The 15892-nt window shown below is 36.1% G+C and overlaps 4 protein-coding genes and 1 non-coding gene across 7 annotated transcripts; 2 read left to right on the top strand and 3 right to left on the bottom strand.

Annotated features, from left to right (window-relative positions):
• The first annotated feature begins 610 nt into the window (after positions 1–610).
• Positions 611–4032, top strand: LOC104734678 (gamma-tubulin complex component 3-like). Of its 2 annotated transcripts, XR_015578793.1 has the most exons (3): positions 640–3234; positions 3357–3743; positions 3835–4032. XR_015578793.1 is itself a non-coding variant. In XM_010454304.3 (2 exons), exons 1-2 carry the CDS (start codon positions 989–991, stop codon positions 3616–3618), a joined length of 2508 nt encoding a protein of 835 aa, XP_010452606.2. In that variant the 5' UTR covers positions 611–988; the 3' UTR covers positions 3619–4032. The 2 variants fall into 2 exon arrangements, 1 of the variants encoding a protein (XP_010452606.2); XM_010454304.3 differs by having other exon boundaries at positions 611–3234; positions 3357–4032.
• A 281-nt stretch (positions 4033–4313) lies between these two features.
• TRNAS-GCU (transfer RNA serine (anticodon GCU)) lies at positions 4314–4395 on the bottom strand. The gene has a single exon. It is a non-coding gene; the product is annotated as a tRNA-Ser (tRNA).
• A 198-nt stretch (positions 4396–4593) lies between these two features.
• LOC104734679 (thioredoxin-like 3-1, chloroplastic) lies at positions 4594–6113 on the bottom strand. Of its 2 annotated transcripts, XM_010454305.3 has the most exons (5): positions 5691–6113; positions 5252–5326; positions 5105–5171; positions 4994–5011; positions 4594–4881 (listed from the first exon to the last, which is right to left on the bottom strand). In XM_010454305.3, the coding sequence occupies exons 1-5, from the start codon at positions 5993–5995 to the stop codon at positions 4783–4785; spliced, it is 564 nt and encodes a 187-aa protein (XP_010452607.2). In that variant the 5' UTR covers positions 5996–6113; the 3' UTR covers positions 4594–4782. The 2 variants fall into 2 exon arrangements, with proteins under 2 accessions (XP_010452607.2, XP_087336409.1); XM_087480283.1 differs by lacking the exon at positions 4994–5011 and having other exon boundaries at positions 4594–4950; positions 5060–5171.
• A 1148-nt stretch (positions 6114–7261) lies between these two features.
• LOC104734681 (protein trichome birefringence) lies at positions 7262–10377 on the top strand. Its single transcript, XM_010454308.3, has 5 exons — positions 7262–8855; positions 8941–9133; positions 9220–9413; positions 9503–9661; positions 9764–10377. Exons 1-5 carry the CDS (start codon positions 7891–7893, stop codon positions 10116–10118), a joined length of 1866 nt encoding a protein of 621 aa, XP_010452610.2. The 5' UTR covers positions 7262–7890; the 3' UTR covers positions 10119–10377.
• A 1198-nt stretch (positions 10378–11575) lies between these two features.
• Positions 11576–14210, bottom strand: LOC104734682 (homeobox-leucine zipper protein HAT14). The gene is made up of 4 exons (XM_010454309.3): positions 13495–14210; positions 12733–13061; positions 12518–12597; positions 11576–12153 (listed from the first exon to the last, which is right to left on the bottom strand). Exons 1-4 carry the CDS (start codon positions 13802–13804, stop codon positions 11862–11864), a joined length of 1011 nt encoding a protein of 336 aa, XP_010452611.1. The 5' UTR covers positions 13805–14210; the 3' UTR covers positions 11576–11861.
• Positions 14211–15892: the final 1682 nt, after the last annotated feature.

Raw genomic sequence — 15892 nt, forward strand, 5'->3', positions numbered from 1 at the left:
AGTAAATTAATCACACAAAAGAAAAAAGATTATGGTATGGTGTGCAATCAGAGATTAACAAAAAGAATATGGAGAAATTAATTGTTGACAAGTAGCAAGTGATTCTTATATGGATATATTTTCTTACATATATAGAATAGGTTTTGGAAAAAAATTATTATTTTATTCTGATCTTGTAATTTGAATGATGAGAATAATGAGAGTAAAAAGTAAAAACATCTTACTAATTCATTAAACTCTATTTGGATCACCAATGACAGATGTCACATGTAAATTTACATAAATATAGTTTCTTCCTCTATACCTATTAGGATTTTTGTTTGTAAAAATCTTTTATATAAATAACTTCAAATTTCTCAATGAATACATAAATGTGGTAGATCAAACAAAAGAGTTTTTTTTTTTAAATGCTAATTAATTTTTTTTCTAAAGTACATATTTTGATTGGTTCCTTTTTGTTAGAAATGTGGAGCTTTATGGTTAAGAATTAAATAATATGAGATTCTTTTTCATATCTATGTGTTTGTTTATTAATTCTATAGAGAAAATTCTCAAAATTGCCACTATCCAAAAAAAATATATAAATTTAACATATGATCAACTTAAATTTGTCAAAATTAATTTCAAAGACACACATTTGTTTTTTTTTCCTAATTTTTTCTCTCCTTTTTCAAATAATATTATTAGATCATAAAACTTAATCACCCACACACAAACAAAAAAATTGCAATTTTTTATTCTTTTTCCAATGTTTTTGGATTCCAACATATTAATTTGCCCGCCGAGGAAAAAAAAAAAAAATATTGACTAACACAGCTCTAAAGTCCAAAAGAGCCCATCTCTATTTCACTACTCTATCACTCGCCCACACTCCAAAACTCTTTCGATTTCAAAAAGTCAAATTCGAAGAAGAAGAAAGAAACCCCAAAAATCAAAATCAAAATAAAAAAAAGGTGAAATCGAAGAAGAAGGCAAAAAGCTTGATTTGATGGAAGACGACGATCAGCAAAAGATAGCAGATCTAGTACAAGAGCTTGTTCATCGCCTTATCACCCAAAACCCTCAAACCCCTAATCTCGATCCCAATTCTCCCGCCTTCCACGAACCCCTCCATTACGCCTCTCGTATCCTCACTAGCCGCCTCAAACCTTCCGTTTTCCCCGACGCCACCGCTATAGCCGAGTCTCTCAAACGCCGTCTCGCTACTCAAGGTAAGTCCTCCGACGCGCTCGCTTTCGCCGATCTCTACACTAAGTTCGCTTCCAAGACTGGTCCCGGTAGTGTCAACAATAAATGGGCTCTCGTTTATTTGCTTAAAATCGTTTCTGATGATCGCAAATCTGCTATTAATGGCCTCGATTCGTCGGTTTTTTTACCTAATTTGGGGCTTGGTGATGGGTTTTTCCGCGGTGGTGAGGCTAAGAAGAAGGATTTGAACAATGGGGTTTTGTTGGTTAGTCAAGATCCTGAGAATTTGCATGATGAGGCGTTTAGAATGTATGCGGTTTTGGTTAAGAAAGAGAATGAAGTGAACGAGGAGGTTCTAGTTAAGGATGTTTTGTACGCTTGCCAAGGTATTGATGGGAAATATGTGAAATTTAACAGTGCGATAGATGGTTACGCTGTGCAGGATTCGGTTAAGGTGCCTCGAGCTACTAGGGTAATGGTTCGTATGCTCTCTGAGCTTGGCTGGTTGTTTAGAAAGGTTAACACTTTTATAACCGAGAGTATGGATCGGTTTCCAGCTGAGGAAGTTGGAACTGTTGGGCAAGCGTTTTGTGCTGCATTGCAAGATGAGCTCTCTGATTATTATAAGCTATTGGCTGTGCTCGACGCGCAGGCCATGAATCCTATTCCTTTGGTTTCTGAATCTGCTAGCTCAAACAATTACCTTACTTTGAGGAGGTTGTCGGTTTGGTTCGCGGAGCCTATGGTGAAAATGAGACTGATGGCTATTTTGGTTGACAAGTGTAAGGTTTTGAGAGGTGGTGCGATGGCTGGGGCTATACATTTGCACGCACAGCATGGTGATTCGCTTGTTCATGATTTTATGATGAATTTGCTTCGATGTGTGTGTTCTCCGCTGTTTGAAATGGTGAGAAGTTGGGTTCTAGAAGGGGAGTTGGAAGATACTTTTGGTGAATTCTTTGTCGTTGGTCAGCCGGTTAAAGTCGATTTGCTTTGGAGAGAAGGTTATAAGCTCCACCCAGCGATGCTTCCGTCTTTTATTTCACCGAGTCTAGCTCAGAGGATTCTGAGAACTGGGAAATCTATAAACTTTCTTCGTGTTTGCTGTGATGATCATGGGTGGGCTGATGCAGCTTCAGAAGCAGCAGCTGCCTCTGGGACAACGACTAGGCGAGGAGGTCTCGGGTATGGTGAAACGGATGCACTTGAACATCTTGTTACTGAGGCAGCAAAGAGAATTGACAAGCATCTCTTGGATGTTCTATATAAGAGATATAAGTTTAAGGAGCATTGTCTTGCGATTAAGCGTTATTTACTACTTGGTCAAGGTGATTTTGTCCAATACTTGATGGATATTGTAGGGCCTAAGCTTTCTGAGCCAGCAAATAATATTAGTTCATTTGAGCTAGCTGGATTTCTTGAGGCTGCAATACGAGCATCAAATGCGCAGTATGATGACCGTGACATGCTAGACAGATTGAGGGTGAAGATGATGCCTCATGGCAGTGGAGACAGAGGCTGGGATGTATTCTCATTGGAATATGAGGCAAGGGTTCCATTAGATACTGTGTTTACTGAGTCTGTTTTGTCCAAATACCTGAGAGTGTTCAATTTTCTCTGGAAGTTGAAACGGGTAGAGCATGCTCTTATCGGAATTTGGAAGACCATGAAACCAAATTGCATCACTTCTAACTCATTCGTTAAGCTCCAAACTTCGGTGAAGTTGCAATTGCTCTCAGCCCTGAGACGGTGCCAGGTCCTTTGGAATGAAATGAACCATTTTGTTACTAACTTTCAGTATTACATCATGTTTGAGGTATTGGAGGTGTCATGGTCTAATTTCTCAAAAGGGATGGAAGCTGCTAAAGACCTGGATGATCTCTTGGCAGCTCATGAGAAGTACCTCAACGCCATTGTTGGAAAGTCTCTTCTGGGTGAACAGTCACAGACCATCCGCGAATCACTTTTTGTCCTGTTTGAGCTTATATTACGGTTCAGGAGTCATGCAGATCGTTTGTATGAAGGCATTTACGAGTTGCAAATAAGGTGAGTTTTGTCTAAAAATTTATTTTAAATTCAAACAAAAGTAGACTTTGAACTTTTGCTCAAACATCTTCCTCCGATTTTAGGGTCATAATTTGATTTCTCATATCATTGATTTCCTGCAGATCTAAAGAATCAGGACGGGAGAAAAACAAATCGGAAGAGCCCGGTTCATGGATCAGTGAGGGTAGGAAGGGCTTAACACAGCGTGCTGGTGAATTTCTTCAAAGCATGAGTAAAGATATGGACAGTATTGCAAAGGAATACACATCTTCACTCGACGGGTTCCTATCTCTTTTGCCTCTGCAACAATCTGTAGATCTCAAGTTTCTCTTCTTCCGGCTTGACTTCACTGAGTTCTACAGCCGGTTGCATTCCAAAGGATAAGAAAGTTGAAAGAGTAGCAGGTTTAGTTGAAAAGCATATTGCACAATAGCAATAGAAGAAGACATGATCTACGTCTTTCACTAACCGCTGACTGCAGCATGAACTCCTGAACCAGGGATGCAGAGGTTCTTTACTTAAAAAATCTAGATGCGTGGAAGAATCTGTTTCTTATTATTTATGAGACTGCCTCATAGATTTTTTCTGTCTTTTGCACAGATTGTTTTTCAATGGCTTGGTTCAAAGTTTAGGATTGGGAAACAGATTCTTTGTTGTTGGTAAATTAGGGAAGGTTTGTGCTATCAGTCTGATCATCTCCAGCTTTTTAGTCTTTTTTTTTTCATCCATGTGGTTCACTGATTTGTATGATTTGTTTTGTGACTTGGTTGATATAAGAAGGAATCAGTTGCTTCTTCATAAGTGTATTTATTTCCTTTACTGTGAAAGGCTCCAAACTCTGAATTTTCACTCTCTAGATTGAGCACGAGCATTATTAGCTCACATTGATTTTGACTCTGCAAACCTTTCTCTTGCATTCGAAAATAAACTTTTGAGGGTCGTAGATGTGATGCTCATCCCCATAAATATCTGTGTATGTGAAGCAGATGAGTTAAATCAAACAAGAGCTTTTGGAATGAGTTATACAGTATCGAAATCTAAATCATCAGAAGGAAAAAGAAAAAAAAAGAAAAAATACACGTCGCCTGAGAGATTCGAACTCTCGCGGGGAAACCCCATGTACTTAGCAGGCACACGCCTTAACCACTCGGCCAAAGCGACTTTGTTGTGCGAATAACAGATGTAACGTATTTAGTATTTTGAAATATATTATTCTATATGACATTGATTAATTAATTTATATTTACTTTATTTTGCAAAACTTAAAAAATACCTTATGAGTCTCTTTGTAGATTGTCTCAATAAAAAATAATAATGAAAATTTCAATATGTCAAAAATATTTTACTAGGGGATATCCGTCCGTCGTCAAATGTCTCAATACGAAAAATGTAAAAAAGTAATCTTCAGTCCAATAAAACTATACACATTAAAAAGGTGAAACTTCTTGATTATAAAAAAAAAAAAAAAAAAAAACAGTTTGAAACTGTATAAAGGAAAGAAGAAAACTGACTGTACATATTGAAAAAAAAGGAAGGGGAAAGTGAAGATTAGACATATTTGTTGATCAATTCTCTAACTTCTTCAATGACCAGCCATCCTTTGTGACCTCCTATCACCTCCTCTTTCATCTCATCTTCCTTCCATAACTGCATTCACCATTATAATCATTTCATTTACCTTTATAGTACACTAATCTCTTATTGTCAAATGCATCTCTGAAATTCAAAAACAATTTGTATAACAAGACAGCATTATTACCTGAATGGTGGGCATTTTCTGCATAATACATGAACATGGAAATTGATTCAGATAATTGGCACATACCAAAGCAGAAGAAGAGAGTTATGTGTGATTGTTTAAGCATTTTACCGAAATGTCTCCACGTTTCACCAGTGTTTGAGGGACCTTGTTTACATCCACGTAGTAAAACTTTGCTCTGTTCAACAATTTTATTATCAGTTCATGACATAATCAAAAAAGTTGATAGCATTCTTGTAACAATTGTTATAAGCATACCGGTTATTATATTCTGCCGCCAATTTCTCCAACTTAGGCTTCAAGTAAATACATTTTCGACACCAAGAAGCCATCCTGTCCAAAATATTCTCACCATTAATTCTTTATAAGCAAACATCTATATATATAGCCTTCCATTTGTACGTAGTTGAGTGAGTTGTAAAAAAATAAATAAAAAAATCCGGCAAATGATCAATCGTGAAAAATGTAATCTAACAGGAATACTACGTAATGGTTGAACTCCTTATGCAGCTTACGAGTTAGAACCATAATCATTTTACCTATAATGTTCACAAATTTGGACCATAGAAACGTGAAATCCGGAATCATGGTATCTTTTTTGCATATGCTCTGGACCGGGCATGCCTATAGATACCTATATCTCTAATCTAGATTAAGGGAGAACAAAATGATATATTATTGGTGTGTATGTTTATACCATTCGATGATGATAGGCTGAGAGAGTTGGCGAGCGTGAGAGAGAACAGCATCAAGCTCTTCAACGTTGTTAATGGGTTCCATCTCCACAGTCGTGGGCTGATATGTGTTTGATGACCAGAAGGCTTTTCGTCTCCACTCTTTCTCCATATGTGACTTCCCAAGCTTTTCATTACTGTGAACCCTCCTCACACAAAACCCACACTTTTTCTCCAAATTCAAACTCTCCCTCCTCCGAAATTGCTCGTTCTTGTTACTATGAGCTTGTCTAGTTAGCATTTGAGGGTTTGATGCCAAAGCTGCCATTAATTTTTTTTTTTTTTTGTGGTTTCTGTTTGAATTTTTGTCGATAGAGAAGCTATATGATGAGATATTTTGAAATTTTCATATGCCATAATTAAAGATATTTTTGGTTTTGGGAAGAGATGTGAGGAGATGGATAGAGAGCTTATCCGGAAGATGAGCTGCTGGTGGGGGCTACCTTTCTCTATATATATATATTTTTTTCCACTATTGTCTTCTTTATAGTTTCAAATTTTTTAAAATTATACTTACAAGTTACAAAATGGATTGTGTTAAAACTAAAATGTTTTAATCAAGCCAAACACATTTCTTCATGAATTCTTTTAAATGTCTCTCTACGAGTATACTTTCTCAAACAAAATACTCTTAAAAAATTTTATATATACTTATCGGTTGATATTAAAATGTCTTATTTATAATAATCAAATAAGTTATAAAGGTTTTGGTCACATAACCTTCTTCTTTTTTGCACTCATAATAATCTCTCTTGAATATTACTGGTCACAAATGAAATCATTTTCTCTAACTATTTGAAAGTCATAATGCTAGAAGATTCTCTATAAGAGCTGGTGAAATGCGTTTTTGAAGAACAAAAAAAAAGAGGGTCTACACGCTAAGACTTTGATGGACGCAAATTGGGAATTTTTGTAAATTTTTTATTGCAAAGGGCATATGCCGCATATTACCATCCCCTCTCCATCCATACACTTTCCTCTTAATTACCCAAACCTGCCACCTAACTTTAGTTACGCAATTAAGAGATTTATTCATAAGAAAATAAGTAGACACATATGACAATATAGAAGATAAAATATGAGTAATATGATTATGAGGAGAGTCGAGTAGGAACAAAAAAATGATGTTAATATACAAAGATTGTGAATCAGTTCGTTGTTGATGACCTTATAGTCCGTTGTTGATGACCTTATAGAAGAACTTTAGTAAGGGTCATAAGAGCAAGGAAGGTTGCTTTGGTTGATGGTGATATGGTTGGATGTTCTCCTATCGATATACATGAGGATGATTCAATCACAAATGTGGATAAATTTGCGATGAATATAATAAGACTCGAGTTTAATGGCTGGATTTAAATGAGACGAACAGTGACCAATTTTTCTTAATTCTCTCTCTAGCCAGCAACGATTGTCCATGGGCTAATAGTCCTACTCCTATCAACCATCAACTTTTTCCTGTATACTACAGCCCCATCTTTTTCGCATTGTAGAGGCTACTTTTATATATATCAATGCAAGGCTTTGAATTTTTTTTGTAGTATTTGAAATTTAATACAAAATGAGCCTAGATCTAACACAATATTTGCTTTGTTAAAACGGTTAGATCTAAAGCATTATTTCCGCATTGTACCGTTGGATCATACAAATCACGAAGCCACGACTATTCTACACACTATACCACACCGTCGTAACGCAACCACTAAAGACCAAACCCGGATTATCGCAACAGAAACATTAATCACAACATTAATTTCTCTACGAGTCGAGAGAACCCGAACCCGAAGAGGAGATGGGTAGTGGCAAAAAGACAACAATAATGTTAAGTTCGAATCTCAAACACCCACCACCGCCACCGACACGCTTCTTCGAAGTGGCGTTTTCAGTAAATAACTCCAAAATCAAGGGGTATCTTAATTACAAACACTGAACACTTGACTTTAAAGTCGTTCCCTAACTATGTGGTTTAAACTAAACAAATGGTCCTTTTTTTATCTTAAACCCACTTTCTCCTGTTTTAAAAAAAGTCATCTTCCTTCCTTTTGTTCTTCTTCTTCATAACCCATCTCTCTCCTCTCTTTCTCTCTCTTAACCCTAAAAAAAAAACACTCGTCACGCGCCACCACATTCCCAACTTCTAGTTACCCTTTTACACCTTCTCCGTCTATGGCGTCAGACGCCGTTAAGTATATGCCAATCCAAGGAGGCGGCGGAGTAACAACAACAACAACAACAACAGCCGCCGTCGCCGACATCAAGAGCTTCTTCTCAGCCTTAAAACCCAAAAAAACCTCAACTTTTGCTTACGCTTTCGTCATAACCTTCGTTTCATTCACTCTCTTCTTTGCTTTTAGTCCTTCTCCAAACTCATCTTCTCCTTGGTTCTCTAACATCTTCTCTTCCTCCACACCCACCACAACATCAGACAACACTTCCGGATCTCAGTTCTCTTCTATTTTCTCATATATTATTCCCAATGTCACTTCAACCAAACCCACCAATAGATCCAGCGACGCCACAGATCCTATTTCTGTTAACGCCACTTCTCCTCCTGTCAATTCGAATTCCAAAAACAATACTTTACAAGCACCGGTGCCGGAAAATCGAACTCCGATTGCTAAAAACGCGACCTTTGAGTCTCCGATCGTAAACGTGACCAACCCGGTTGTAAAAAACAGCACTTTACCACATCCTCTGTTTTCAGACAAATCGTCGGCGAATGGATCAAGTAATCAGTCACAGACCACCACAACCACCACCGATACTGATCGAATTCCAAAAGCCGTGAAGAGTAACCAAACGACAGCTCCGACGCCGTCGAAAGCACCCGTGTCGGTGGATCTGAAGTCCAATTCCACTACCAGTTCATCATCTGCTTCTTCCACACCGGAAAAACAGAGTAAAAACGATGACTCTGTTTCGTCGGTGAAGCAAGAGATCGAGAAGTGGAGTGATTCTCTGAAGAACTGTGAGTTCTTCGACGGTGAATGGATCATGGATGATTCGTATCCGCTTTACAAACCCGGTTCGTGTAAGCTTATTGATGAACAGTTCAATTGTATTACAAACGGAAGACCCGACAAAGATTTCCAGAAACTTAAGTGGAAACCTAAGAAATGTAGTTTACCAAGGTAAGTTTGGTCGGTGGGATAAGCCTATAATTTTAATATTTAGATTTATGGCTCTGTATCTTATAACAGATACATGTATGTGAAGGTTGAATGGAGCTATTTTGCTGGAGATGCTTAGAGGAAGAAGACTTGTATTTGTTGGGGATTCTCTAAATAGAAACATGTGGGAATCTTTGGTTTGTATTCTTAAAGGATCAGTGAAAGATGAGACCAAAGTTTATGAGGCTAGAGGAAGACACCATTTCCGTGGGGAAGCTGAGTACTCTTTCGTCTTCCAAGTAAGGCTTCTTCCTTCTTGATTTGTTTACTTACAACAATTTGTTTGTTTATATATATTAAGGGTTTCTCAAATTTTGATTGATAGGATTACAACTGCACGGTGGAGTTCTTTGTTTCACCCTTCTTGGTTCAAGAATGGGAAATTGTAGACAAGAAGGGAACTAAGAAAGAGACTTTACGGCTGGATTTGGTTGGGAAGTCATCTGAGCAATACAAAGGAGCCGATATTATTGTATTTAATACCGGACATTGGTGGACTCACGAGAAAACATCCAAAGGGTACTTTAAAGCTCTCTTTCTCAATCTACTTGAATAATTTTGCTCTGTCTTTGTATCCTACAGAACTGATTCTGGTGTTGATTTCTTAGGGAGGATTATTATCAAGAAGGAAGCAATGTGTATCACGAACTCGCTGTTCTTGAAGCTTTCCGTAAAGCTTTGACTACATGGGGTCGTTGGGTTGAGAAGAATGTGAATCCAACAAAGTCCCTTGTGTTCTTTAGGGGCTATTCCGCTTCTCATTTCAGGTAAAATGGAGATCATCTTTGAAGTGATCTTAGGTCTTTTAATGAATGCATATATTGATGTTAATCTAAGTCTGGACACTTTTTGGAATTTTTTTTTTGCAGTGGTGGGCAATGGAACTCAGGAGGAGCATGCGATAGTGAAACAAAACCGATCAAGAATGACACATACTTAACCCCATACCCGTCTAAAATGAAGGTTCTTGAGAAAGTGCTAAGAGGTATGAAGACTCCAGTCACGTATTTAAACATCACGAGATTAACAGACTACAGGAAGGATGGTCACCCGTCTGTATACCGGAAACACACCTTAACGGAAAAGGAGAAAAAGACACCATTGTTGTACCAAGACTGCAGCCACTGGTGCCTCCCTGGAGTTCCTGACTCTTGGAACGAGATCCTATACGCTGAGCTGCTCGTTAAACTCAGTCAGCTCGGGCAAACACAGCGGAAACCTTAAGGTTTTTCTACCCCCCAAATACTTGTTTGATCTCAACACTTTGCTTTCTATTTTGATGGTAATTTGTTGATTATAGAATTGTGTAGAGTAAAAAGAAAGATTAAAAAAAAATATTGATCACCAGGTATCTTTGCTACTATTGGTTGTAAATGCTTTTGTCACGACGAATACTATATTTAGCTCCAAGAATGAGGTTACATGTAAACGTTTCTTACGATTCCAATTATTTATTACAGAAATGTTATTATCGTTACACTAATGTTTGATGATCTAAATAGAGCCAAAGAAAAAAATATAGAGCATGGTTTTGCGTGTTTTTGAGTGTTTTAATGTCGATGGAAGTTATAACAGTTTTATCATGTGAACGCAAGAATTTGCGTGGAACCATGGATGTGAGAGTTTGATGTGGAATTTGTCGATCACCGACATGAATTGAAAATAATAAACAATTTGTCCAAATTGGGGAAATAATAGGAATTGAAGACAACGGGTTTGGTCACACGATGTTTTCACATGGGATGTTTGGACTTTTTGACCACGAAGGTCTTAAGAAAAGGTCGTTAGGTCAAAATGCTTTTATGAGTTTAAGTGCGATTTGATCCAACCTGGTGCAGTTGTTCGTCACGTGGCGTACTTGAGGTTACCTATTTAATTCTGTTATAATCCCTAGTTATTAATTTAGAAGAGTCATACATGTGACTGTTTGGTTGGAGATTGGGAAAAGCAGAAGAAGTGTTTATGTTTGTGTAGAAAGTAAGATTACGAATGCTTAAAATTGATGAAAACTGGATATATCTGAAGTACGCAGCACGAGACTCACCCGTACATATTTATTATTTAGGGGTATTATAAAAAGTGGCCATGGGGGTATAAGCACCAAAATTACTTTTTAAGCATCCAACAACAATTTGTGACAACATACAATGGTACTGATTGTGTTAAATCATTCATGAAGGAACATGCGCGCATCAAAAGTTCAAAACTATACTAGAAGGCCCATACGAACATCTCCCAACGTTCTTGGTTAATCGCAACAACTTCGGTGTACGTCTGATGATAAAATGAGCTCATCAAAGCTCTTAACTATTCGTGTATTAATTATCAATTATTTGGACTGGAAAACTATGGGAAATTAGCGATTATTCAGACGAAATATTTTAAGCCCATCCCAAATAAGAAACTTGTATGTATTTGTAGTGAATCAATTTGGTCCCACTTTTCTTATTGCAGAATCAAAATTCATTCCAAAGTTGCTGCAAATAAATTACATTAGTTTTGCAATAGAATTATGTGATGAAAAAAAATTGTGACTGGTTTTGGACTTTCGGTACAAAAAAATCCATACAAAAAAAAAATAAAAAAAAAATAAACTCGATAATTGAACCTAAATTTTGGTGAGGATTTTGTGAACGACAAACCCTTTTGCTTTAATCAAAAATAAAAGTATACACAAGATCAAACCAAATATTTTCCCTTTTTCTTTTGTCTTCTATCGTTCAATAAACATGTCATGATGTCAACCCTTTTCCTCCATCTCTTGTTTTTTTTTAATCCGGTTCCATCCAAGAAAAACAAAACACTGACCGGATAATCGATCTATTCGTCTTTTAAAATTGGAGACGGTCGTCCCAAATAATATGAAAAAGTAAATCTAAATATACACAAGAAGAGCCAACTTTAAACCATGCACACACTCTCGACCGTTTGCGCTAAAACTGTAACCATTTATTTCGCACGTGCTTCTCATGAAACTTGTTTGGCCGAACGAGGCTTAACCGGACAGTGCAACGATGACGTAGCCAAACCTAGGTTTTGGGAAGCTGACGTGACCGGCTGTGTTGCTGAGGTGGCAACACGTTCGCAAGAAGGGCACATAGTGAGAGTAGTGGCCGGAAGTTGCATGTAGAACGGTGTGGAAGTCTTCAAGGTTCTCAATTCTTTAACCTCTTTTTGAAGCCTCCGGTTTTCTTCGGTTAATGACTCACAGCATCTCTTTAGGTATTCACAGTCCACTTCCGTTTGCTTCAGCTTTGTCCTATTATATTATCATATATGAGTTACAATAAACATAATATGTATGACATTGTGGTTATGTAAAGAAGAGCTTCTTTTTTTTTGGGGGTCAAATTATGTAAAGAAGAGCTATGATTTGTTTGCCTTTTATAAATAAGTCACTATAAGCAATTATGTATGGATATGATGAGCGGAAGTGATATACTACTTTTGCACGAAAAATGACAAAGGATAGACATGCGACAATATGGTATTATTACTCGTGATGCATTTCGTCCTCATCCCTTTTTCAGAAATTAATCATCACACAAATATATAGTACTTCCAATGAAGGAAACAAAACGTTTAGTACGTAGAAAAAAATGAATAAATTAATTTAAGCTAACCTGGCTCGTCTGTTTTGAAACCAAACTTCAACCTGACGAGGACGAAGATTCAACTGTTTAGCCAACGCAATCTTCTGTTTCTGCAATGTTTAAAAAATAATAAAACAAATATTTAAGGCTAAGATTTTGTTTTTTTCTTTGAAATAAGTGAATAAAACAAATTCAAGAAAGATATCTTTTTTGTATTAAAAAAAAGTCAAGAATGGGAAACGAACAGGATTAAGGGTACTGTGTTCTTTGAAGCTGTCTTCAAGAAACGCTGACTGGTCTTTAGAGAGTCTTAGTTTTTTCCTGGTGGATCCGTTTTCGTCATCGTTGTCTTCGTTGCTGGCTCTTGAAGCTGACCTCTCCACTTCATCATCAATATCTCTCTTGTTGTTTCTTCTCTCGTAACCATAACTCTTAATCCCAAAGTCCAATTGAAACGACGACGTTACACTGTTCGGAGGCGATACTGACATACTAGGCACCGCTTCCTCCACCTCATCTTCCTCTTCTGTCACCATCGTAGCTACTCCTGAGAGTATTCGTCCTTCTTGCCGACCTGTAAATTTAGTTCATGTCCTTTAGATAAATCAACGAATATGATTTTTTTTTTAATAATTAGATAAATCAAACTAATTCGGGTAAAGTTAGGTATTTTTGTTAATCAAAGACATCCACAATTGATATATATATTTTTTTCTTTCGATCAAAGAATATTTTGAAACCTGGTCCTTCTTTCTTGTCACAAATCAGACAAACCATTTTTGGAATCAGAAACATCCCATCGACACATTTGATACATTCAGAAAATAATATTCTTATAACCGTAAGTATTATGGAATATAAGGAAAAAACATGTAAGCCAAATTAGGGATTCTAATAAAATTTCATATGTTACAGTGATAAAACATGTAATCACACCCTTTAAGTTCGAGGAATTATTTATATTCTTGAGCTTTTTATTTACTTAAAAGGAGTTTAAAGACCCTTACCGTTCTCAGGGAGCCAATTAGGGAAGTGAAGCTGAAGCTGTAGTGGTGGATCTACAGAAGACGAAACCCTAAATCCATCAAGATTATTTGTTCTCGGTGCCGGTTTCTTCTTCACATCCTCTACCGAGGGAGACGAAGAGGATGATAACGATCTGTGACCAGCAAAAGCAACATCTAAACCCATGCAGAACCCAAGATCCTTGTCGGAAGTTGAGGTCGACGAGGCAGATGGATTATTAATCTTCGAGTGCTTCTCCAGAAAAGAGAATTGTTTCTTAGTATTGTCGCCGAGAGACAACGCTAGTTCCATCGCTTAAGAAGAAAAATACGAGTTTTGGAGAGGGAGAGAGAGAGGGGACTCGGGGAGAGACTCGATCGGAACAAGAAGATCTGTTATGGTCCTTTATGGAGTGATGAGAGGAAAGTGAAACCCCACTTATTTATTTCCAAGTTCATTGTATTTTAATAATAATATATGTTTATGTATTATGAACAAAATATTGGATCTTCTTCATCTTATAAATTCCTTAAGACATGTGACTTTAAGTCATCATTTTCTTAGTTAGTGGAATAATGAATAGGTTATATTTATGTAAAAATATATATATTTTTAATAACGTGAAATGTGTCAAGAGTTTCTATGAAATTATTGAAAGTTTATCTCTCTAGAACATATACTTTTCCCTTCTGTTTTAGACTTTTAGTTTCTTGTCACTACCGGGAAATGTACTATTTTGGGGTTGATATGGATTTAAGGAGATCGATTGACCGACAACTGCCATTCACATACGCACGTGAATGCATATAAATATATCCCACATTCTTACTCGAGACTGGCACCTTGTGTCTTTGTTGTTATATTACTCCATCTCTATATATACAAATATGCATTTATGTTTGTATTTATAAGATCCAAAATTCGAAAATTTCGTATGCAATTCTTCCATTTCAAGATACTTTTCAAATATATATATAAAAGAAAACAATCAAACTTATACTACTCCATATCATCAGAAGGTTTTTATGGCAATCAACTAGATATATAGACAGTATAAGAGTAGAAGTTGAAAAAAATATATTTATATATATACAAATGTACACCTGAGCATGCAAAAAGCTATATGTTAGTAACTATATTTCGGTATTTTCGGAGCCTCTTATATTAAAATAAATAGTTCGTCGTTCATAATATTGTAGCCATTGAAGAGATAAGGAATAGTGATTTTCCTGAAGATGTGAGAGACTGTGTTTGTTGAAAATTATTGAAGACCATAATTAGTTTGACCGGCCAGCGTAATTCTTGGTCACACGTTAATGATGAGGACTTTGATTTTCTTAAGTTTTAAGAGATTTTAAACCAAAGTGGAAGTTGTTGGATAAAAAAAAATTAGTGACGGTTGACATTGTAGTTACCGTTTATTGCTGTAGTTAAAATATCAATGGTCGGTGAAGTAAGTTAAGAAGTTAATCACTAAAGTACACTTTTTTTTAATTTACATAATTATTGACTTAATGACTAATTGTTGATATTGGATTAAATAACTTGTATTTTTCTCTGATAAATGAAAATGTTTCTGTAATATGCTTTGGCTTTGCTAACAGTAGCTGTGATTGTTTATAGCGGCGGATAAACAAATGACCTATGTCTTGTTTATTTTTAGAAACGGGACAAACTAAATTAGCGTGACTAATTCACGTAACTACAAGGTCATGATTAAGTTGGATTATACTTGATTAAAGAGAATGGAAAAATTATGATGTACCGAATACAAAAGGGCGAACAAGACATAATGATTAACGATGATACTTAATGATACGAAGAAGAAGCAAAATGTGATAACGATGACCCATCAAACGGTCACGAAAACACCCAATTAGATTTTATTTTTTAAAAGTTTGACCAAAATCGTTATTTACTCAAAACTTTATTCATTACAGTGATGGTCCTAGAAAAAAAAAACTTGATTAATTTGTTCTTACCCAACATCATCAATACACTTTCCATTAATTATAACTTTTTTTTTTAACTTATTGCAAGTTGCTTTCAAGAAAAGTTCTAGACATTAAATAGCTTCATTATTATCTGTATGAATGGTAACATGTCATAGATATGATATGAGAGTTGGTTTCAAATTAGTACGTTGTCATTAATTACGAAAAAAAAAAACTGTAGGGTCTTGATTGAATAATTCATGGAATAGTCGAAAACTATAATGTAACTCTACTGATTTTTTTACCAATCATAATGACATTCGAAGTTTTGCTATATTACAACCTACGTACGGACCAAAATTTATACATTCTAAAGTGTTTTCAGCCACATAAATTTGTTCATTTAGTGATTTTTTCCGTTTATTATTACTTTATTATGTATAGAGTTCTACATGTCGATAAACAT

Source organism: Camelina sativa, chromosome 13, assembly GCF_030686135.1.
Source record: "Camelina sativa cultivar CO46 ecotype springtype chromosome 13, ASM3068613v1".
NCBI classification, from domain to species: Eukaryota; Viridiplantae; Streptophyta; class Magnoliopsida; order Brassicales; family Brassicaceae; genus Camelina; species Camelina sativa.